The sequence below is a fragment of the Dermacentor albipictus genome, chromosome 2 (genome assembly GCF_038994185.2).
Source record: "Dermacentor albipictus isolate Rhodes 1998 colony chromosome 2, USDA_Dalb.pri_finalv2, whole genome shotgun sequence".
Taxonomy (NCBI): domain Eukaryota; kingdom Metazoa; phylum Arthropoda; class Arachnida; order Ixodida; family Ixodidae; genus Dermacentor; species Dermacentor albipictus.
In genome coordinates this window covers 27,760,162-27,784,131 of record NC_091822.1, presented here as the reverse complement: position 1 = coordinate 27,784,131, position 23,970 = coordinate 27,760,162, and the positions used below count along the sequence as shown (strand labels likewise).

Sequence of the window (23,970 nt, the reverse complement as noted above, 5' to 3'; positions counted from 1 at the left end):
GCAAGGGGACAGGGTCTGGCAGTTTGACCGTGTCGGTTCATGGGATGAGCACAAGCACAAATGTGAATTGTCTGCACGGAGCAGCCACTTCGGGGCACAGAGCTCAACCACACACAGTAGCAGTAACGTAATGTATTCTTCTTTTCTGCTGGCGTAAATTTTTCGCAGGAGTGTAATCGCTAACACGTTATTTTTGTAAATGCTTAAAATGCTTTAAGCTTAGTTGTAGCAATATTAGCGCTTTGTTTGGCTGGTTAAGCTCTGCGCTAACAGGTGGCTGGACCGTGCAGACCGACCAGGCCGCTCACGTACGTCTACGCTAAAGTTCCTTCATCAGGTCGAGTTTATGCCTCCAGCCATCCGTCGAAACGCCCAGCTCACCCTTGGTTACCGAAATACCAGACACGTTCGGCGCTGCGACAGAATGCTTGCAACGCAGGCTGCTACGATAGCTCTCGCTTGGGGTCGACTGCCCCAAGCAGCTGGCGGAGAGTTTGGAGAGGCTTCGCGCGCTCGCTCCTAGAGAACCGGAAGTCGACGACACGGTTGTCATGCTCTACGTCATGTCGTGCCTACGACACGACATGAAGTAGAGCGAGTGCAGGCGGAGCTTAGCTCCGATTACTCGGCGAACGAGTTGAGGAGAAAATGCATGACTATGGAGGAGAGTAACTTGTAATCTTCCGTAGCTCTCTTAATATGAGACGTTTCACACAGGTTGTGGTGCGAATGATTAGCTTTAGCTGTACCCTGCGCGTCTACAAAATATGTCCAAACCATTTCAGGGGCCCTTTAATGCGGAATCATTCTTTGGCGAGTACCGCAGCTCTCTCACAAGAAATGATTAATGCCTTGTATCTTCACAAAAATACCTAATTTGCGAAGTTAAAACATTTAATTGTTATAATAGTGTAAATGCAGACGATTGGTACCTTTATAAGGAATTAGATACAATTCAAACTAATAAAAAAATTGAGATAATAGGCCTCCATAGAAAATGCATTGGGAAGCTTTTCGTAGGGGTAGGCCAACAGGAATTCGGCGCTTCGATTCGGTAACTTCAAGTTTGAGGGTGGGCTAACTACAATTTTGGGACAAGTCAACTTGAAATTAGGGGGTGGACCAACCTAAAATTTGGGTGTGGGCCACCCCCGAATTTCCAATTTGGCCCACCTGCAAATTTCAAGTTCGCCCATCCCCAAATTTAATTTGGCCCATCCCCAAGCTTGAAGCTGACGCGCACCCAAAATTTAAGTTGTATCACCCCCAAATTTCAAGTTGGTCCACTCCTAAACATCAATTAGCCCACCGTCAAATTTAAGTTTGCCCACCCCTACATAAGCTTGCCCCTGTATTTTCTATAGGCCCTATGTATCCATATGTGCATTCTCTCGAGCAATTTATTTTGTTGCTTGAAATTGTTTCTATTCGCTTATAAAGCTACCAATCATCTACATTTGCACTATTATAACGATTAGATGTTATCAAAAATGACGCATTGTTGTGCACGTACCGGGCATTACACTTTTCGTGTGAAAGATCTGGGGTAGTCGCCAAGATAAGCTTATGCGTTCAGCAAAGTTCATCATTAAAACGATTTCATGCTCACAAAAAAATTAATGCGTCATATATTATTCTAGCTAAATTGCCTCATCGCAAGCAAAATAGTTGTGTAAGATAAACAAATATTTTTTCTGCAATTTTTGATCGGAGAACCGAAAATGCACTCGAGTTCCATGCACATTCCGCCGCTGCCTATATGCTGAGCCCGCACTCTTCTGCCCCGGCAATATGGCCGCCAGTGGCTTAACTCGCTCCTGTAGGCGGCCGCAGCGGTTGCCACTCCAGAAGTTTTAGTACATAACCTCATAGTGTTTCCTACAAAAATGTTTGTAGGAAACTCTACGCATAACCTCCTTGGGCTTAGCGCCATCTTTGTAACGAGGGAACAATTCGGGCGGAAGAAAAAAATAATATGACGACATATCCGTTAAAAACAAGTGATGTAATTTTGTTCTCAAAGGCACGAAATTTGTTTTGGTGGTGTGCCATTAGAGCTGTATATTCAGATGCCTCATCATTCTGTTTGATGGGCGTTTCGAGCTTTCAGCGCGGAAAGCGATGCAGCAATTGCTCAGCCACACGGGTGTCAAAATCGAGCCCCTTCACAGCACATACTTTCTTCGGAGGCTGACCAAAGCTTTGCGGGTAGAGTGCTGGTCCCCGCCAGACGCCAAGCCCGTCGGCCAGCGCAGCCTCACGAAAACAGCTAAAGTAAATTCATATGGCCGTTGCAACTCACTAATTTTGACTTAACTCAAATTCATGCAAACGTCGACAAGCAAAACAACAGAGCGTGTGAGAGGGGCGTCCTCGTCGAACAGGCGACCTTTAACAGCTCGCCCTTCTGCACACTTCAAGAGCTACATCATTGCAATTGATATGGTGGGCACTGGCAAAAGGTATTTATTTTAAGGATAAAGTAAAATCGAGTCATCTTCTCTTTTCTCGCCATGCTTGTATAAAAGTGGTTACGATTTTTATTTTCTTTGAATGAATCAAACTGTGTCTCGCTGTACTTGAACAACGCTTTCTTTTTCCATTGGGTGTTCCCTCCTGACATAGCCGCGCTGCAATCGCTGCTCCCATAACCATCCTTGCTGATGTCGGTGACAACTTGTTAAAAAAATTAAATTAAGGGGTTTAAGTGCCAAAACAATGATCTCCTTATGAGGCACGCCTTAGTGGGGGACTCTGGAAATTCGGACTACCCGGGGTTCTTTAATGTGCACATCAATCTAAGTACACGGCTGTTTTCGCATTTCATCCGCATTTAACCGCGGCCGCCGTGGCCGGGATTTCACGACCTCGTGCTCAGCCGCCCAACACCATAGTCACTAAGCAACCACAGCTGGTTTGTCTGCTGATAGCATTTGTTTAGTGCGAGTGACAAATGTGGTTAATAATGTTTTCGACCGCGAAATATGCGAAATGGGATTTATTTTATTATAGTAAGCAAGAGGCAGAGGATTGTTACATGTTTGTCACAATTCGCCGAGTCGAAAGGAAATCGCCGTCGACACGCAGCTCTTAATTGGCTGTGTAAGTTCTTCGTTCTTTCGAAGAATTGTGCAGCGCTGTCGCATGACAACCTTTCAAGTCTGTTATTCGGAGTCAGCATAGTTAATAATATCGTTGACCTCGGGACGACGTCCTCATAACGTGAGAATGACGCTGACAAAAACCCCACCGGTGACTGAGTATAAACACGCATTATTACGGCCCAACGTCTGAGCCCTTCATATGTACACCATCACTGCCAGTGCATGTTGAAACCTCACCTCCTGGCACAGGGTGAGGTGCGCCAACAATGTGAGGTCCGCTAGAGTGAGCGAGTCGCCTACGGCGTAGCCGCCGTCCTTGCCCACGTGATTCTGCAGGCCACCCAGGACGTTTTCTTCGAAAGCTGCGAATTCCTCTGGCGTTGGATGCTTGAGGTCGAAAAACCTTGGCTTCTGCATGAAAACAAACGATGATATATGGCGCCTGGCACATAGTGCCAACCTTTATTATCCATCATCCGTGCATATTGTACAAAAACGAGGACGAAAAAAATTCATCAACGCACACGTGCCAGTTACGACGACAGTCAATTCTTTGAGGAGAATCACTTTTATATTATTTACACGTTAACACGGTTTCACACGCGGCTAAGCAACAGCAACGGAACAGCATTAGTAACAACACCAAAATTTTGGCATGCACGGAGTAAAGTGTACGAACATGACCTTCGAAGAAAGCAAGTGGACACGCCATCCTGTTCCGCTCAATCGGCTATGCAGCGAAGCAGGGGCAGCGTGTGCACCTTCTCCTGCAGGCATGAGCGTTGTGCGCACAAACTGCTGCATTTGCCGGCTTGCTGGTGTTCAGCTAGTAACGTAACCGTGTCGTTCCCACACGGTGGTGTATACACTGGTCTGAGGGCAACGGACAGCAAACTGGAACCTGCAAAGACCGACTTGCTCATCTCGCGCAACATCGAAGTGCGCCGCCTGCGACGCTATGCTGTCAGCGCCATGTCGGCCCGTGTAGGGGGACACCTGTCTGCAAGGACACTGTTTCTGGGACGCAGCAACAGCTGCCTGGCGTGCTGAGTCACGCCTACAAGCCGTCCCGCGTAAACGCAAAATTTTACAAGCTTCCAACCATCAAGAAAACGACCCGTCTTTTCTTTTGTTGTTGTCTATAACTGCTGCTGGTTTTCTATTTCAGTTCGAGCAACATAAATACGTGACGTTATTCGCACGAAAGATCAAAAGAACTTACGAAGAAAGCGAAGTAGTGGGGCTGTATGGTGCTGGTCACGGTTGCCAGCACTTGGTCCACCTGTGCTCGAAGCTTGGGGCATGACGGGTACAGAGTTGATGACGGTGCATACTTGTTGATCAGGTAGTAAGCGATCGCAGAGCTGCGTTGTTAAATAACGATATAAATGCAACACGTGGGCCGTGGCTCTGACGCATATAACATGGAAGATGATTTGGAATGGCTGGGTATTCCGAACGATTTCAACAACTCTCCGAGACCTTCCTATTGCGATGGCAATTATACGGACACTCCGAGCGCATTTCTGCCGTCGAAGTCACCGTGAGGTTCGTATAAAGTCCAAGGACGATGAAATCTTCGCCAAGCGCCATGCACTGTATGTGCGAGGAAAAGCGTGCGAGGGTGAACCGGCGAACGCGGCTCATTCGCGTGTGTGCGAGTGAGGAAAGCGGGCCGGATAAAGCCCCTTAAACTAGGGCCGGAAGCGCGCCGTCTCCTGTCGCGCGCGCGGCACGGGGCTTCGCCACTTCTGCGAAGTGGCGAAGTGCGCGTCCGCATGGGCCTCATCTTCAAAGCGATCTGCGATTTTCGCAGGGTGCGCGTAGTGACGGTAGCTTCGTAAACGCTGTGCTTTCGACGTTTCTTTCGCGTTGAAGCGAGAGATACAAGAAGGTCAATTCGATCACTGCTGCTTCCGCGATTCCTCATTCCAGAAATCGGACAGCGAGTTTCCCCGCTCATCGAGCGAGATGTGTTCATGTTTACCTGTGCACGTGACACCATGCTTGTTAACTTAGAACACGTTGGCGGGATAGTTCGTTTGAATCCATGACAGAATGTGTAAGCGCGACTGGACGACAAAGAGGAAAAAAAAACAGACACAGAGAGACACCGCTGCCTCTGTATGTCCGATCTTCTATACGCCTTCGTTTAGTCGCGCCTACACTTTATACCATTCTTAATTTAGCTAGTAAGCGAATGTTTACAAACTTATACGGGCGATAAATGTACTATCCTTACTTCGTATAGCTATCTACTAAAATGCTATCGCAATCGGTGCTTTGCCTTTCGGGAGAAACTTAAATTTTTTTATTTGTGAACTTTAAGCATTAGGCACGGCACACGGTAACCAGCGCAAAGATGAAACTTTCATCTAAATAACTAAGCTATCTGTACGATAACCCCGTGTCTTCTGGCACGCAACATTTCAATGAGCTCACCTATTGATACTTCATCCATAAATGAAACAGCTCAAGATAAGTAGGAACCAGCCTCCCAGCAGCGTGATCCGCATAATGTATAGCTGGATTAATTTTATCGAATTGTTCTAGCTCAGCCTGTTGTCCAACAATACATTCTAATTTATTTCCTCATACGCTGTTTTGAAATAGGGCTCTACAAGCCACAAAACTCGCCGTAAAGAAAGCGTGTTTTCGTTCCTTTTGATTGCCGATTAGTGGGTATCTACACTAACGGCAGTACTATGTTTATGAAGCTATAGTGGATGCTATGTTATTTTAAACCCGGGAACACAGCACTGATTCAACGGAGCAGCTTCACAGGTGGAATCTGCAATCCACAGAAAGACATTCTGAATTAAGTGAAAGTGATTCTAAATGATACTCCAACGCACGGCATGTGTTCCACCGTAGGGCGAAGAAAATCGCTTTCTTTACCACCAGCCGAAACCCATTTTCTCGTGTAGCGCTTAGCGTGCTTGGCAGTGTGCGCAAGAAAATTACAATCTGGGGTTTTACGTGCCAAACCGCCATATGATTAAGGTACACGCCAGTGGGGGACTCTGGATTATTTTCGACCACCTGGGGTTCTTTAACGTGCACGCAATGCACGGCACTCGGGTGTTTTATTTTTTTTTCATATCGGCCTTATCTAAGTGCGGCGGTCACGGCCAGCATTCGAACCCTCAGACTCGGAAGCGCAACGCCCAAGGCACTGCCCCATCAGGTCCTGTGTCTGCGGAGACCTGTGTGCACTTAGAAGGCCACCGGAAATTCTTCATCAGAGAGAAAACGTAAGACGCTTCCTGCCTTTGCGCTGCTCGTAACGTTCATTTCAGATCCGTGTTAGACCAGTGACATGGAAGCCAACATCAAATACCATGCGCTCGCCCTCGTAGATAGCATAGCCCTGAACATGTGAAATCGGTGTGACTACTGTCTGTATGACTTCGCCTCGGAGCGACAAGATCAACCAAGGTTGTCATGAAGCATATGAACTTTGACAGAGTTTTCTTATTCACTCGCTCATATTTATAAAGGCGTCGAGAATGCGATCACCTGCTCCACGCTCCATGTAGAAAATGACAGTACGTGCGGGCGTGGCAACGTCAACTGCGCGCTGTTGAGCAACGCAAGTGGCACAGCGAGCGTGTGCCGACGAAGAGTTCACAGGGACAGTGCAAAGTACTGTGACAGTAGAACCAACTGCGAAGCTACCGGAATCATGTGGGTACGAACAGTTGTAGGACGAGATGATGCTAAGGTAATGTATTCTGAGGAAGTGAAGCACCTAAAAACACAATAAAAGAACTCGGCCACTGCAGCGACACACAAATGACCCGAGTTCGTGCTGGAACCAAGTAGCCACGAATGGGAAGCACTTAAAAAAATGTTCGTGAGCATCTTTATCAGCATCGATAACGAGGCATGTAACCATACACAGAGTAACCGGCACTTCTTACGATGAGAAAGACAAGCAAGGGCTTGCTTTTCTTGGCTACAGTTTATCGTACAAATTAATCGTGTGCACATAGAAAATACGCAAACGTTCATATGTGGCACAACGTGTAGTAATGTTGCTGATTACAGAAGGAAATGCACGATATAACTTATACCAAAAATTCCAATGACTCGCCCATGACTCACCTTTCATACAGGATGAATCCACTGTCGTCTATGGTCGGCGCCTTGTGGTAAGGGTTCAGCTGCAAGGAAAAGAAGTTCCGCCTGTTTCTTGTGCAGTCCCATTTACGAAAGCACAGCAAAAGCACTCGCCCCCGGATTCGTGACTCGTCAGTCCCCAGCAGCTGCGAAGCAACTGACCACGGCGGCGGTCAGACCTGTGACAGAGCAGAGGGTGCCAAGAATCTCTGGGTCCGGACAGGCCGCCATTGGAATCTGAACCTGGCAACGTCTAACGCTAGAACGTTATTTAGTGAGGCGAGTCTAGCAGCGCTATTGGAGGAATTAGCGGGCAGTAAATGGGATGTATTAGGGCTCAGTGAGGCTAGGAGGACAAAAGAAGCATGTACAGTGCTCAAAAGCGGGCACGTCCTGTGCTACCGGGGCTTAGCCTAAAGGCGAGAACTAGGAGTCGGATTCCTGTTTAATAAGAATATAGCTAGTAACGTACAGGAATTCTATAGCAGCAACGAGAGGGTGGTACGTCTTGTTGTGAAACTCAATGAGAGGTACAAATTGAAAGTCGTACGGATCTACGCGCCTACATCCAGTCATGATGACCAGGAAGTCGAAAGCTTCTATGAAGACGTGGAATCGGCGATGGGTAAAGTCAAAACAAAATACACTATACTGATGGACGACTTCAATGCCAGGGTAGCCAAGAAGCAGGCTGGAAACAAGTCAGTTGGGAAACATAGCACAGGTTATAGGAATAGCAGGGGAAAGCTATTAGTAGAGTTTGCAGAATGCAATAATTTACGGATAATGAATACCTTCTTCCGCAAACGGGAGAACCGAAAGTGGACGTGGAGGAGCCCGAATGGCGAAGCTAGAAATGAAATAGACTTCATACTCTGCGCTAACCCTAGCATCATACAAGATGTGAACGTATTCGGCAAGGTGCGCTGCAGTGATCGTAGGATGGTAAGAACTCGAATTAGCCTAGACTTGAGGAGGGAATGGAAGAAACTCGTACATAAGAAGCCGATCAATGAGTTAGTGGTAAGAGTGAAAATAGAGGAATTCCTGATCAAGCTATGGAACAGGCATACGGCTTTAACTCAGGAAGAGGACCTTAGTGTCGAAGATATGAACGACAATCTTATGGGCATCATTAAGGAGTGTGCAATAGAAGTCGGTTGTAACTCCGTTAGACAGTATGCCAGTAAGCTATCGCAGGAGACGAAAGATCTGATCAAGAAACGCCAATGTACGTAAGCCTCGAACCCTACAGCTGGAATATAACTGGCAGAACTTTCCATGTAAATGAACAAGCGTAAGACAGCTGACATAAGGAAGTATAATATGGATAGAATTGAACATGCTCTCAGGAACGGAGGAAGCCTAAAAACAGTGAAGAAGAAACTATGAATTGGCAAGAATCAGATGTATGCGTTAAGAGACAAAGCCGGCAATATCATTACTAATATGGATGATATAGTTCAAGTAGATGAGGAGTTCTATAGAGATTTATGCAGTACCAGTGGCACCCACGACGACAAAGGAAGAGAAAATTGTCTAGAGGAATTCCATATCCCACAGGTAACGCCGGAAGAAGTAAAGAAAGCCTTGGGAGATATGCAAAGGGGGAAGGCAACTGGGGAGGATCAGGTAACAGCAGATTTGTTGAAGGATGGTGGGCAGATTGTTCTAGAGAAACTGGCCACCCTGTATACGCAATGCCTCATAACGTCCAGTGTACCGGAATCTTGAAAAAACGCTAACATAATCCTAATCCATAATAAGGCGGACGCCAAAGACTTGAAAAATTATGGACCGATCAGCTTACTGTCCGTTGCCTACAAACTATTTACTAAGGTAATCGCAAATAGAATCAGGAACACCTTAGACTTCTGTCAAGCAAAGGACCAGGCAGGATTCCGTAAAGGCTACTCAACAATATATCATATTCACGCTATCAATCAGGTGATAGAGAAATGTGCGGAATATAACCAACCCTTATATATAGCTTTCATTGATTACGAGAAAGCATTTGATTCTGTCGAAACCTCAGCAGTCATGGAGGCATTACGGAATCAGGGTGTAGATGAGCCGTATGTAAAAATACTGAAAGATATCTATAGCAGCTCCACAGCCACCGTAGTCCCCCATAAAGAAAGCAACAAAATCCCAATAAAGAAAGGCGTCAGGCAGGGAGATACGATCTCTCCAATGCCATTCACAGCGTGTTTACAGGAGGTATTCAGAGACCGTTATTGGGAAGATATGGGGATAAAAGTTAATGGAGAATACCTTAGTAACTTGCGATTCGCTGATGATATTGCCTTGCTTAGTAACTCAGGTGACCAACTACAATGCATGCTCACTGACCTGGAGAGGCAAAGCAGAAGAGTGGGTCTAAAAATTAATCTGCAGAAAACTGAAGTAATGTTTAACAGTCTCGGAAGAGAACAGCAATTTACAATAGGCAGCAAGCCACTGGAAGTCGTAAGGGAATACATCTACTTAGGACAGGTAGTGACTGCGGATCCGGATCATGAGGCTGAAATAATCAGAAGAATAAGAATGGGGTGAGTGCGTTTGGCAGGCATTCTCAAATCATGAACAGCAAGTTGCCATTATTCCTCAAAAGAAAAGGGTATAACATCTGTGTCTTACCAGTACTCACGTACGGGGCAGAAACCTGGAGGCTTACGAAAAGGGTTCTACTTAAATTGAGGACGACGCAACGCCCTATGGAAAGAAGAATGATGGCTGTAACGTTAAGGGATAAGAAAAGAGCAGATTGGCTGAGGGAACAAACGCGAGTTAATGACAGCTTAGTTGAAATCAAGAAAAATAAGTGGGCATGGGCAGGACACGTAATGAGGAGGGAAGATAACCTATGGTCATTAAGAGTTACGGAATGTATACCAAGCGAAGGGAAGCGCAGCAGAGGGCGGCAGAAAGTTAGGTGGGCGGATGAGATTAAGATGTTTGCAGGGACAGCATGGCCAATATTAGCACATGACCGGGGTAGTTGGAGAAGTATGGGAGAGGCCCTTGCCCTGCAGTGGGTGTAACCAGGCTGATGATGATGATGGTGAACAAAGAGATACTTACTCAAAGATCGCGGATGCCATGACCATTGTAATCACAGCCTTGCGATCATTGTGATACACGGCAAGCGGTTGCACTTTCACTGTGGTAATGTTCTTCCCGAAGGTTACGTCAATGCGCGATCAGTGACGAGGGGTGAGTACGGTGGCATCGGTGAAACACTTGAGGCCAAAGCGCTCCAACATACAGGTAAGTATCCACGCCCCGTCGGGTCTGCTCTCACCGACATTGAAATCTCCCACAATGACGATGGATGTATGGTCGGCGGGCCTAATCTTCTCGAAGACGTGCACCGTAAGCGTTTCGATCGCAACACGTCCCACACCGTATCTTGCTCCACGTCTTCGGAGGAGATGCACTCCCGCACTCGCGGCCACTTCACGCTGCTTCGCATGATGCACGCCGGCGATCGTGGCCAAGTCTCCGGCGAGCCAAAGATGGTCACTCATGATTGTTTTATTTTAGCGCAGCTACGCCAATCATGGTGCGCGCTCTAGCCACTCTAGCGCGCCGCACAGGCCGAAGAGCGCGCGCTGTGGTTTTGTGCAATGTCGGGAGAGAGACAGCGCTCGTGGTGAGGAGAATACAAATCTTGGGAAAGAGGCGCCTGCGGTGGAGAGGAGTCAAAATTGCTGGCCTATGCCCACGGAGACGAGATCCGCCAGAACCTAGCCGTAAAGAGGTTCGCTGTGAAAACTTAGCAGTTGAGAAAAAAATTCGTCCGGGAATTTTCCCTCATCTGTGAAGCTTTTATTCTCAGAAGCCCATGCGGGTTTCCTTTGTAGGTTCCTGCTACGTTCGGCTGCGTGGCAGTTTTCCAGTTCATGTGAAATGCAGCACGACATATTCAAGAGCCACAAAACTTGCAGAACAACATTTGAATATTAGCTTTGCAATGTATTCATTTATATACCTAAACATAATATATATGTTATACCTTTAAATATTCTCATGTTGTAGTGACGGTGGAGAAGCAGACAATAGCAAAACTTTGTAGCAATGAAATGTTCATAGGGCGAACCTACATGTGTCCAGAAAAACAAGTTGCATTCAATGCGCAATGATAGCGGCGAGCACATTCAGCGATCGTCGAAAATCTGATCAGCGGGTCAAACGCGTCGGCTTTTATGCATATATCGTCGAAGGCTCCAGCGTAATAGCTGGTTCCCGCGTACCTTCCAGAAAGCACTACACAATTCGCGTCGCGCTTACAATCAGATTACACGAGGCTCTACTGCAACAGGCAGCGGATAGAACCATCGACTACATTCAAGAAACTTCCGATACATGCAGGCACGTCCTGCACCGAGCGATAAAGCTTAACGTTTGTTAGCCGGTGAAAAGCGTTCACTTGACCAAGATAACTCAGTATACCTGTCAGTGCCCTCTAGAAGGGCATCGTCCCAAAGCTGCAAACACAAAAGCGACAAACAAAAGTACCTGTAGTAAAGAAAAAATCAATGAAAAAAAATTAAATTATAGGGTTTTCCGTGCCAAAACCACCATCTGATCATGAGGCACGCCGTAGTGAATGACTCTAGAAATTTGGACCACCTCGGGTTCTTTAACCTGCACCTAAATCTAAGTACACAACAGTCTTCGCATTTCGCCCCCATCGAAATGCGGCGGCCGTGGCTTGGATTCGATCCCGCGATTTCGTACTTGGCAGCCTGACAGCATAGCCACTAACCCACCACAGTGGGCAAATCAGCAAAAAAAACAGTCACTGAAGTTTGTCAGCGGGCGTAGAAAGGTTTAAGTAGCACCATGAGGAGGACTTCGGGTCGTGCGCGACGCCGCTGTGATTGCGAAATGCCGTCTGGCACGACCTCATAGTCAAGTGCACCAATAAATCTGGAGATCTTGTAGGGCCCCAAATAGTGTCGCAAAATTTTCCCATTAAGTCCTCTTTGGCGCATCTGGGTCAAAACCAAACACATTCGCCGGGCTGGTATTCCACGTAGCGTTGTCAAAGAATCTGTTGTCCGTATTTTACTGGCCCTTGGCGCACAACGGTAGACGAGTTGTCATGCTTCTTCGGCGCTCTGCAGATAGGCGGCGACATCGAGATTCTCTTCGTCAATAACGTGTGGCAACACGGCGTTAAGAGTCGTCGTCGCGTTCCTTCCGTAAAAGAGCTTGAACGGGGTGGTCTGCGTTCTTTCTTGCACTGCCGCGTTGAAAACAAAAGTTACGCACGGAAAGACGGGATCCCTGGCCTCTTGTTCGACGTCCACTCACATGCATATCGTGTAAACGAGGGTCTTATTGCGGGGCTCTGTGAGACCATTTGTCTGCGGGGGGTAGGCTAGGCGGTTCTCCTCCGGTGGCTTGTCTGGCTGTATTGCAGGATGGTTTGAGTAAGCTGCGCCGTAAAAGCTGCTCCTCTGTCGGTGATCAGGACTTCAGGGGCACTACGTTGTAATATGATGTTCTCGACGAAGAATTTCGCCACTTTGGCCGTGGTCCTTTTGTAGGGCTTTTGTTTCAGCGTAACGGGTAACGTAGTTGGTAACCACAACGATTCACTTATTGCCAGATCTTGACGTCAGAAATGGGGGCACGCCATAGGCAGTCAGCATCAAAGTGCTTCCGTCCGGACTTGTGGATGACGGTGATGTCCCTTTCCTGGAGCCTGGGACTCCATCTTGCGAGTTGCCTGGAAGGGTCCTTATATTTCCCAGCCAACACAAGAAATGGTGGTCGCTTACGAATTTGAAAGGCCTCCCGTATAGGTAAGCGTGCACTTTCGTGAAAGTCCAAATGATGGCAAGACATTCTTTTTCTATCGTGGAATAACTGGTTTCTCCTTTGGACAGCAACCGACATGCGTAAGCAATGACCCTTTCAAATCCATCCTTCATTTGGACTAGGACGGCGCCGAGACTAGACTATCTGAGCCTGTGTGGATTTCGGTATCGGTGTTTTTATCGAAGTGGGCGAACACTGCAGGTGACTACAGGCATCGTTTGAGCTTTTGGAATGCTTCGATTTGCGGAATTTCCCACTTGAACTCGACGACGGGTTTTGCAAGATATATCAATGGCTCGGCAATGCGTCAAAAGGTTGACGAAGCGTCAATAAAGGCTACACATGTCAAAGAATATGCATACTCCATTCTTGTCGACGGGCTGTAGAAAGTCAGCGACGGCAGATGTCTTCTTCGGATCGGGTCAGCTTCTGATTTGCTGATAACGGGACCAAAGAATATAAGCTTATCGTAAACGCAGTGACATTTGAGGGAGCCGTGATGACTTCATGACCTTTAGTACTGTCCAAGCCACCTGAGGTGATCGTTGAAATGCCCGGCAACGACAATGACGTCATCCAAGTAAACGATACATGTCTGCCACTTCAACCCTGCTCACACCTTGTCCATCACGCACTGGAATGTTCCAGGCGCCGAGCACAGCCCGAATGGCACGACCTTGCACCCGTAGAAGCCGTCCGGCGTGATGAAGATGTGTTCCCTCTCATGGACTTCTATTTGCCAGTAGCCCGTCTTGAGATCCATTGATGAGAAATACTTGGCGTTGCAGAGCCGGTACAATGCGTCGTGCATCCGTGGGAGGGGGTACACGTCCTTCTTCGTAATCTTGTTCAGGCAACGGTAATCCAGGCAGAAACGCAGGGTTCCGTCCTCTTTCCTCACCAATTATACAAGAGACGCCCACAGGCTCGTTGAAGACTGGATGGCTTCGTCGCTTAGCATTTCATCGACCTGTTTTATGGCTTCTTGTTCACACGCCGAAATTCGGTATGGCCGCTGACATAGTGAGTGACCGCATTCTTTGGCTATTATGCGATGCTTAGCAAATGGTGTTTGTGGAATGCTCGATGACATCGAAAAGCAGTCTTTGTATTCTCGGAGGAGAATTTGGAGCTGTTGCTGCGTACTCATGGCGAGACTCGAATTCATGTCAAAGGCTGGTTCGGGAAATATGGCTGTGGGGTAGAAATATGGCCACGGGGGTAGATGTGGCAGAACCCGAGAGGACAAACGCATTGCTGGTTTTCTCAATTTTTTGCATGCGTGCGACCATCATGCCTTTCAGAGGTGTGTGTACTCCTGGCTGAAGTTTGTCAGCATTACTTTCGCTTCTCCTCTCTCCAATTGTGCGGTTCTTCTTGCGACGAAAATTTCGGCGTCTACCAATTTATGTTTCTCGCCCTCGATGGCGCCTTCTACGTCTGCCGGTGTTTTGGGGCCTACGGAGATTATGATACTTGGGCGAATTGGCATGCTGACTTGATCTTCGAGCACGCTGAAGCCATTGTGACTGCGAGAGCTCTCCAGAGGTATCGCTTGATGTTCCGACAGTGTTATTGATTTCGACTTCAGGTCGATGATTGCGCCGTATTAGCTTCGCAAGTTCATGCCGAGAATTACGTCTCGCGAGCATTGTTGGAAGTCAGCGAATGTCGCAGGGTAGGTCCGGTCATTAACTTTAATTCTTGCAGTGTAGATTCTAGTCGCCGTTATCAGGTGTCCTCCAGTTGTTCGAATTTGAGGGCCGTCCTATGCAGCCTTGACTTTCTTCAACTTGGCGGTGAATTAGTCGAATTAGGCGGAACGGGGTAGAGCACCACGTCTGCAATGGACAGCTCAGCGATGTTGTTCTTCCAGGTGGCCCTTTTCTTGACTGCGACACCGGACGCAGCATCCACGGAACCGCAGCAGTGCCTTACTTAGATCGACCAGCCCGAAAATTGGACACAGCGGCCACGCCTGGAATGCTGCCGCCACATCTGCTGGCGACTGGGTTGGTCTGCACGTGACGAAGCTATCACGAAGGAACGCCACTATACCTACCGCCACTTCATCCTGCCCCACTGAGGCACAGCACCACGTCTGCAATGGAGAGCTCACCGATGTTGTTCTTCCAGGTTAGTTACCTTGACTGCTATATAGCCGCGTAAAAACCGACGACCGTTATCTTGTCGTGGTGTTGTGCCCCAGTGAGTGGTATGTTACTTGTAAAAGCTGCGAAGTGTCTTCTTGGCAGAACGCTTGTTTCTGTGCTCTGTGAATTTTTGGGTGAAATCTTCGCTATTCGAGGTGCCTCGCCTCCCCGTCTTGCGGCCATGGACGCGGAGCATGCCAGAGACCCGCCTGGCTAGAAGTCATCACGGCCGTCAACCGCAAGGAAGCGAGTTGGCTCCCCCAGTGACACCGAAGACACCGAGCTGTATTCTATGTCGGAAGACGACTCATCCGACGACGGCTTCATACCCGTCCGGAGTAAGAGGGCGAGGAGAAAAATCGCCAACACAGCGCCGTCAACTCCTGCGAGCACAACGACTGTGAAGACAAGGCCTGCGCGCTGGCCACATGTCATCATCTTTATGCCGACAGAACCGTCAAGGAACCTACGATTGCTGAACAGGCAAGCCCTATCCATTTTTTTGGAATGTGCGGTGCCGGATCAAATTAAAGACATAAGAATAAATCCACGCAAGAATATACTCGCCATAGACGTGTACAACGCGAGTGCGCTTGGAAAACTCCAAGAAATCACAGAGCTAGACGGAATCAAAATGCGCCCCTTTATCCCGATCGACGACACATCCATAGCCGGTGTGATTTACGACATTGACATTGCCATTCCCAATGATGACTTACCTAGCCTCATCAAGCCGGCATACGAAGGCACGATCATTACGCAAGTGCGCCGTCTTGGGAATACGCGCTGCGTAAAAGTAATATTCAAGGGGGATTGTATCCCATCCCACGTTAAAGTCGGACATTTCCGTCATCCGGTTCGACCATTCATCCAGAAGCCGCTTCAATGCCATCAGTGTTTCAGGCTAGGACACGTCAAAGGCGTGTGTCCCAACTCGCTACTGTGTCCCCGTTGCGCTGAACCTCATGCAGAACAGACCTGCGGTGCCACGGTCCTGAAGTGCGTCAACTGTAGCGGCCCTCACGCGGCCTCCTCGAAGGACTGTCCCCGCATCAAGAGGGAGCGCGCGGTTCTTAAGCAAATGGCCAGAGACAATTCTGCCCACAGGGAGGCAGCCGAAGTAGTCCGGCGTCGGCGACGACGTAGGCGCCATCGTACGTCTTCGAAGAAGGCGCATGCGCGAAGTGACAGTACCCACTCCACTGCGGTGCCAGTTAGTCACGCCGCGACAAGGCCCACCACTTCCACGAAGGAAGCAGAAAAGACTCTATCTTCAGAGGAGTGGCCTACGCTGCCAAGCCGCTCCCTTGCGAAGGAACCTCAGAAGATCGGGGTCCCACCTGATCCTTCTCCGGCCATGGACGATTCACCTAAAACAGACCGCCAAGTCATCTCGGTGCTACGTTCTCTCATGGAGGCCATTCGAGCAATTTTAGTGGACATCGGGACACCCTGTGCTCAAAACGCACTTAAAGTGCTGGACGCCTTAGGCCCAGTGCTTGCATCCCTCAACTAGAAAGATGGCTACCCATACCCCATCCTTCCGGAAAGAAGTCAAGGCTGCGTCCATCATCCAATGGAACGCCAGAGGGCTAAAATCACGAATTTCAGATTTTCGGCAGTTTGTGTACACCAATCTGTTTCCCCTCATCGTCATTTGTGAGCCCAACTTGTCGAAATCAATAAGACTGTCAGGATACGAATTTATCATGTCATCAACAAATGCTGCATGCAGCAAAATCGTCATTTTTGTTCGTCGTGAACTCACCTATGTTTTGCAACCAATTGCTCCCCACGACGACAATCAATATATATGCATCACAGTTAAAAGGAACAAACTCTTGTTTACTCTCATAGGCGTGTATATATCGCCTTCCTGCAATTTCGATACCAAAAGATTTGCGGATATCTTGAGTGTTTGTCCCGCCCCATGGGTCATCATAGGAGATTTCAATGCACACCATCCAGCATGGGGAAGTACACGGACAAATGCAAGAGGACGAAGATTAGCAAGCATCGCCCACAACTATGGCCTTACTCTCCTGAACGATGGCAGCCCCACCTTTCTTCGCGGCGTGACATACGGCAGCTGCCTCGACCTTGCTTTCGTCTCCAACTCTCTCGCCAGATGTGTGAAGTGGTTTCCAGACATTGAGACACATGGGAGTGACCACATTCCCACCTATCTGAACATCAAAGGCTTGTCGTCTAGATCAGGCTTACGGAATACCATTCGGACGATTCAATGGGCCAACTTCAAATCTGAGATGGAAGATGCCTGCCGCGAGGGCCTACCATCAGGGTTAGAGCAAACGATTAAAATGACGATGCAAAACGCCACTCGCATGATGACGACCTCTTCCACGCGGAATGACTTCGACATAGACTTAGAGCGCCTTCGAGCGCTTCGTCGCCGGGCGGAACGTCGATATCGGCGTACAAAATCAATTCATGACCTTAGGGCAGCCAGGAGGATGCAAAAGAAGATTCAGCGTCGTATGGATAGATTAGCGTCGGAACGTTGGGCAACGTTTTGCCAGAAACTCGACCCCCGCAAGCCACTGTCTCACATATGGAAAACGGTGCAAGGTCTGCGTTGCCTTCCGGAACGGCGTTTCCCATTCAAGGCGCTAGCGCTTTTCCAAGGGCGGCAAGACATCGATGTCGCAGAAGACTTTTGTGCGCGGATCGCAGACCAAGCTACTCGTCCAGATCCTCCAGCCCGAGCTGACGTCCCCAATTCACGTGATGGCCGCATGGACCTTACTTTTACAATGGAGGAGCTCGAAGCGGCTCTAGCTCTCTGCAGGCGCTCATCATCTCCGGGTCCGGATGGTATATCATACCGGGCCTTGTGCTATCTCGGAGAGTCCGCACGGATAGAGTTGTTGAGCCTTTACAACTCCTCATGGCAGGAGGGAAATGTTCCTGACGAATGGAAAGTAAGCCGCCTGGTGCCACTCTTAAAGCAGGGCAAATCCCCATTAGAGCTCACCTCTTACCGCCCAATAGCGCTGGCCAGCTGTGTAGGAAAGATAATGGAACGGATGATCCTTGGCCGCCTGGAATGGTACCTTGAATACTACAAGATTTATCCGATTTCCATGGCTGGTTTCCGACGTGACCGCTCTTCTATCGACAATGTAGTTGATCTCGTTTCCTATGTCCAGCACGAAAAGTCCCGTAAGCGTTTATCTGCAGCTTTATTCCTAGATGTGAAAGGGGCATACGATAACGTATTACATGAGGCCATTCTCGACGCCCTTGCGACGGTTGGCCTAGGTGGTCGAGTTTTTTTGTGGATTGCAAGCTACCTATCTGCAAGATCATTCTTTGTGTTAACTGACGATGGCCCAACTACGCGACGCTATACCAGCAGGGGCGTTCCTCAAGGCGGTGCTCTCAGCCCGACGCTATTCAACCTCGCTCTTGTTGGACTTGCTGAGTACTTGCCAACTACCATCAAAATTTCAATATACGCTGACGACATCTGTGTCTGGACTTCGGCAGTCACACGTCCTCAGATACGTGCGCGACTTCAAAGAGCGGCCACTTTGACAGCGAACTACTTGTGTAAACAGGGACTCAGCATATCACCAGAAAAATGCGCACTAGTAGCATTTACTCGCAAACCGATGACGCCTTATATCATCTCAATCAATGGGCGGACTATTTCCTATGTCCGAACCCACAGATTCCTTGGCGTAATAATTGACCGAGACCTCTGTTGGAGCCCGCACGTGGCCTACATGAAACGGCGCCTGACAGCAACTTCCCAGTTGTTTCAATACTTGGCAGGAAAGACGTGGGGGATGTCAGTAGACGCAATGCTTAAACTCTACAGAGCTCTCTTTCTCGGTTTTCTAAGATATAGTCTACCTGTACTGACCAACACCTGCAAGACAAATATTCGTGTTCTGCAGGCAGCACAAGCTCAAGCACTCAGAGTCTGCCTTGGTTTGCCCAGATGCACCTCAACAGAGGCAACTATTGCGATTGCTCGGGACCATCCAATGCGAACTCACATTACGGTGGAAGCCCTGAGAACGCACATCAGACATTTTGCACGTGCCACCTATCACCACCTTGCAGCACTACCTTCGGACAGGCACCAATCATCATTCGCTAAAACTATCATCAAATACAACGACAAACTGCCATCGGGCTTCACCGCTGCATCTAAACCATCGATACCCCCTTGGTGTCTTATCAGCCCTACAGTCCATCTCAGTGTACCAGGAATCGGAAAAAAGTCTGAACTGTCGTCGCCTGTGCTCAAACAACTGTCTCTGCTTCTTCTGCACGAGAGGTACGCGGACAGGGAACACATTTATACCGATGGTTCCACAAACATCCAGTGTTCGTCCGGTGCTGTGGTTGTCCCAGCAAAAGCTATTACCATCAGCTTTAGGACTGACCACCCAACAACATCGACATCTGCTGAACTAGCTGCTCTTCGCGCTGCACTTCGTGTCGTCAATCGGGAGCCACCTCGGCAATGGTCAATCTTCAGCGATTCAAAGGCAGCCCTACAATCTGTACTATCAGCTCTGCATCGCGGACCATTCGAACAGCTCGTATTCGATATTAGATGCCTACTCCATACATCACAGGAGAAAGGACACCGTGTGACGTTTCAGTGGCTGCCAAGTCACTGCGGCGTCACTGGAAATGAAGACGCCGATAATGCCGCTCGGGCAGCTCTTGAGGACGCACAAGAAGAGGCCATACCGCTTTCACGATCCGACGCAGCTAGCAGACTTCGAGTGCTTGCACATGAGATCACGCTATCTCTATGGTGCACACCAAACAGCCAGACCACCCAGAGCAACCGTCAATACCACCTGCCCTCTTTGATGCATCTCTATATGCCAACTGGACTGCGTCGAAGAGAGGCGACCCTGCTTTATCGCTTATGGCTGGGGGTGGCTTTCACCAAATCTTACTCCTTCCGCATTGGAATGGCCGACAATGATCTCTGTAATACCTGCCTTTGCGAGGAGACGCTGGAACATGTTCTGTGCGACTGTCCTGACTATAACGTTCAGCGACAGTCCCTGGCATCTGTTCTAGCGCGCCTTGACAGTAGACCATTGTCGCTCGACACGGTTTTCACGTGCCGCCGACAGAAGATATCGCAGGTGAAGGCGACAAAGGCACTACTTCGGTTTTTGAAAGAGACGGGATTGGACAAGCGGCTGTAAGAGTAACGTCGCGTACCATGCCAGAATGATGGACTCCAACGGACGATGTGTGTGTGCTGTGATATGTGCTCTCTCTCCCTCTCCCCCTTCCCCATCTTTAATCTCCCCCATCCCTCTCCCATGTGTAGGGTAGCAAACCGGTTAAGCCATACTGGTTAACCTCCCTACCTTTCCTTCTCCACTTTTTCCTTCCTTCCTTCCTTGTAAAAGCTGCAAAAACTTATGAAATAGTTGCTTTGTGGGATTTTGTTGCTTCTGTCGGGGGTGGTTGAGCCGAATCCTGGGCCTGACAATGAATAGGTCTTGCATACCATCCAAAGAATTGAGTCAGGCCAGGGCGATGTTTGTAATGAACTTCGTGCCTTAAGAAGTTGGCAGGTGCCCATTGACGGGGACCTGAGAGAACTATCGCCTCGAATTCGTGTGCTAGAGGTCGACTCTGCTGCTCAAAAAAAAAGCAAGGTTTCGCCTGTCGAGATGCCCGAAGCTGTTCTCGGCATTTCCGACAAACTGAAGTCGATTGAATCGTGCTGCGACGATGCCGAAAATCGCCTCCGCTGCTCTAATATACTTTTCTTCTGCCTACCTGATGCTACTGACGAAACATGGGCATCTGCAGAGAAAAAAATAATAAAGTTATGGACGAAAACCCTGGGAGCAGCTATCGAAGCGTCTCAAACAGAGCGTGCACACCGTCTCGGGAAGTACCACGAAAATAAATGCAGGCCTATCATTGTGAAATTCGTGCTATTTAAGGACAAACAACGCATCTTGGAAAAGGGGCAAAAATTCAAGGGCACCGCTTACGCTGTACATGAACATTTTTCATTGAAAACTCGAGTAGCTACAACAAACCTGCTTGAGTACGCTAATTCTCGGACTGGCACATATAAACTAAACGTGGACAAACTGCGCGTAGGCGATATTACCTACGTGTTTGATGCGGTATCAGGGGAGATTGTTCGATCGTCGAGATAGCTCATTTTCAAGGAGGCAGCTAGTACAAACAAAAATTCCAACTCTGCACACAGTAAACACGTACCATCACGATTACGTTTTTCACGCACTAACATCCGTAGTATACTGTCAAAACGCGCTCAACTGAGCTCATACCTTGATAATTGTGATTGTGATATATTAGCACTCACATAAACGTGGCTAAACCCTAATATTACTGACCCTGAAGACCTGCCTCGTTATAACGACTACGTCATCTACCGCAGAGATAGAGAGCACAAAAGAGGAGGCAATGTCCTAATAGCCATCAGAAAGCGTATAGCTTCCGATCTTGTTAACGTACCCAGTGCTTAAGAAAAATTCTGGATCTGCATTAGGTCGTTGTCAGCTAAATAATTAGTAGGTATTTGTTGCATACCTCTAGAAAACTCCGATTTCTCCATCTCTCATTTGCACGATAACCTCAGGGCCATTAGCGACAAAATTCCAAAAGAAGCTAATATACTTTTGATGGGCGACTTCAACTATCTGGATATTGACTGGTCGAACCTGACATCTAGCTCTCGCTGCTGCAAAGAATTCATCTATCTAACTTTGGATTCCATGCTCACGCAATTAGCAAACCAACCCACCAACCCGTGAAACAAATATTCTTGACCTTGTTTTGACGTCAAGCCCCGAGACCTTAAGTACCATTTCTACTAGCAAGACATTAAGTGACTATCAACTCCTTAATTCAACAGTCAACATCCCATCAACACCCCATCCTTACATCCATCTTCAACTATAAGAAGCTGATTGGAGTGTCATTACCATTGGTCTTCAAGAATTATCCTCTTCATTCGTTCCTACTTTCTCTTCCAGAACAGTGAATGAAAACTGAACATTGTTTAAAGAAAAGCTTCTGAAACTAATACATGATCACATACCTCCAATTTCATTCCGCGTTAGCATATACAAACCGTGGTAACATAGATGACTGCACGAACTAAAGAATAAAAAGAAACGCTTGTTCAAAGCAGCGCAAAGCTCGAGCTCCACCACGTTGAAATTGAAGCAAAAGGGCTGTGAAAAACAATACTGCCACGCCGTTCGTAAAGCGAAACATCAGTTTTATCTCATGACCTTCAATCTCTTATACATAAAACCCAAAAAACTTCTGGCGCACAATCTCCCCACATAACACGAAGGCCCGTATAGCTCTACAGGATGACGGCGAAAATTTGATTTCTGACGAAAAAAGTGCTACCATTTTTAAAAATTACTTCACTTCATTGTTCACCCACAAAGATCACTCTAGTATTCCTCCCACCGCTGAAACTGGCTACAGATATATGACCTCAATCAAACTAACCGTTGAAGGCATCACGTCTTTAATCAGCAATATTAAAATGTCCACTAGCCCTGGCGCTGACGGAATTAACGCCAAAATCATTTAACTCAGGGTAGCCTCAAGTAGCTTAATACTCTGTCACATTTTTCAGCAGTCTCTGTCGACAGGCGAACTTCCATTCAATTGGAAAATTGGCAAAGTCATCCCAGTGCTCAAATATGGCGACAAGAATAATATCAGTATCTACCGGCCCATATCTCTAACAAGTATTGCATGCAAGCTACTAAAACATATCATTGCATCAGATATCGCGCAGCATCTTGAAAGAAACAGATTTTTCTACCCTCATCATCATAGTTTTATAAAAGGGCTATCCTGCGATACGCAACTTTTGGAATTTACTCATGAAATTTTAGCTAATATGAACGATAACCATCAGGCGGATTGTGCTTTCATTGACTTTTCAAAGGCATTTAACCGCGTACCATATTTTCGTTTAATTTCCAAACTCTCCTCGTTAAACGTTGATTCTTTACACAATCATGGATTATAAATTTTTTGTCATTTCGCAAACAGTTCACTCGTATAAATGATTTCTCGTCATCCCTCTCTGAGCTATCGTCTGGTGTTCCCCAGGTCAGTCTTAGGCCCTATACTATTTCTAATATATATTGTTACTTGTGGGAAAACACAGATGAAAGAGGCTATATACCTGGCCGACACTCGCCCGCGCCAAGGGCACAGAGACCCACTTCGTCGTCGTTCTCTCGGCGGCTCGTCCCTTGAGCATCGCTCGATTATATCGTAATACTACCCCCCGGCGGCAAAAGCACCGTCACGGTGCTGTTAAATATCCAAGGCGCGTGGAGAGTTGTAGGGTTTGAGTCGGGTGACGTGGACAATGTCACTGGTTCTCACAGCGGAGGACGTAGTGGGCGTGGCTAGAGCGATTTCGTAGGTGACATCAGTTACTTGGGTGCGCGGACGAATTCTATTCGGCTCTTGTTTCTACAAATATTTTCGTGGCGAGTTTTCACGATTTCAAGGAAATATTTGTGCAACACGGCTTTGTGAAGTTGCACGGACCCTGTGGACACTTTCCTGGACACTGTGAGTGTTTATCTCTACCATCTACAGCGGTTTTGCCATCGTCACCCGGCCGCCGCCTCGCTAGCCCTAACGAGGGGAGCTTCTAATCTGACGTGTCGAGCGCGGCGACGCTTCTGGCGCGTTGCTCTCTCTTCCACGACGTCGCCGCCGCTGCA

At 47.9% G+C, this 23,970-nt stretch overlaps 1 protein-coding gene and 1 long non-coding RNA gene across 2 annotated transcripts in view; one reads left to right on the top strand and one right to left on the bottom strand.

Annotated features, from left to right (window-relative positions):
- Positions 1-23,970, bottom strand: part of LOC135897896 (glutathione S-transferase 4-like) — an 88,534-nt gene that overhangs the window by 19,368 nt on the left and 45,196 nt on the right. Inside the window, exons 2-4 of the mRNA XM_065426581.2 lie at positions 7,212-7,270; positions 4,327-4,468; positions 3,342-3,515 (exon numbers count right to left, since the gene is read on the bottom strand). Coding sequence (XP_065282653.1) covers positions 3,342-3,515; positions 4,327-4,468; positions 7,212-7,270 — 375 coding nt within the window. The remainder of the gene's footprint in view (positions 1-3,341; positions 3,516-4,326; positions 4,469-7,211; positions 7,271-23,970) is intronic.
- LOC135897898 (uncharacterized) overlaps positions 1-23,970 on the top strand; it is an 82,247-nt gene that overhangs the window by 27,500 nt on the left and 30,777 nt on the right. The window lies entirely within an intron of this gene.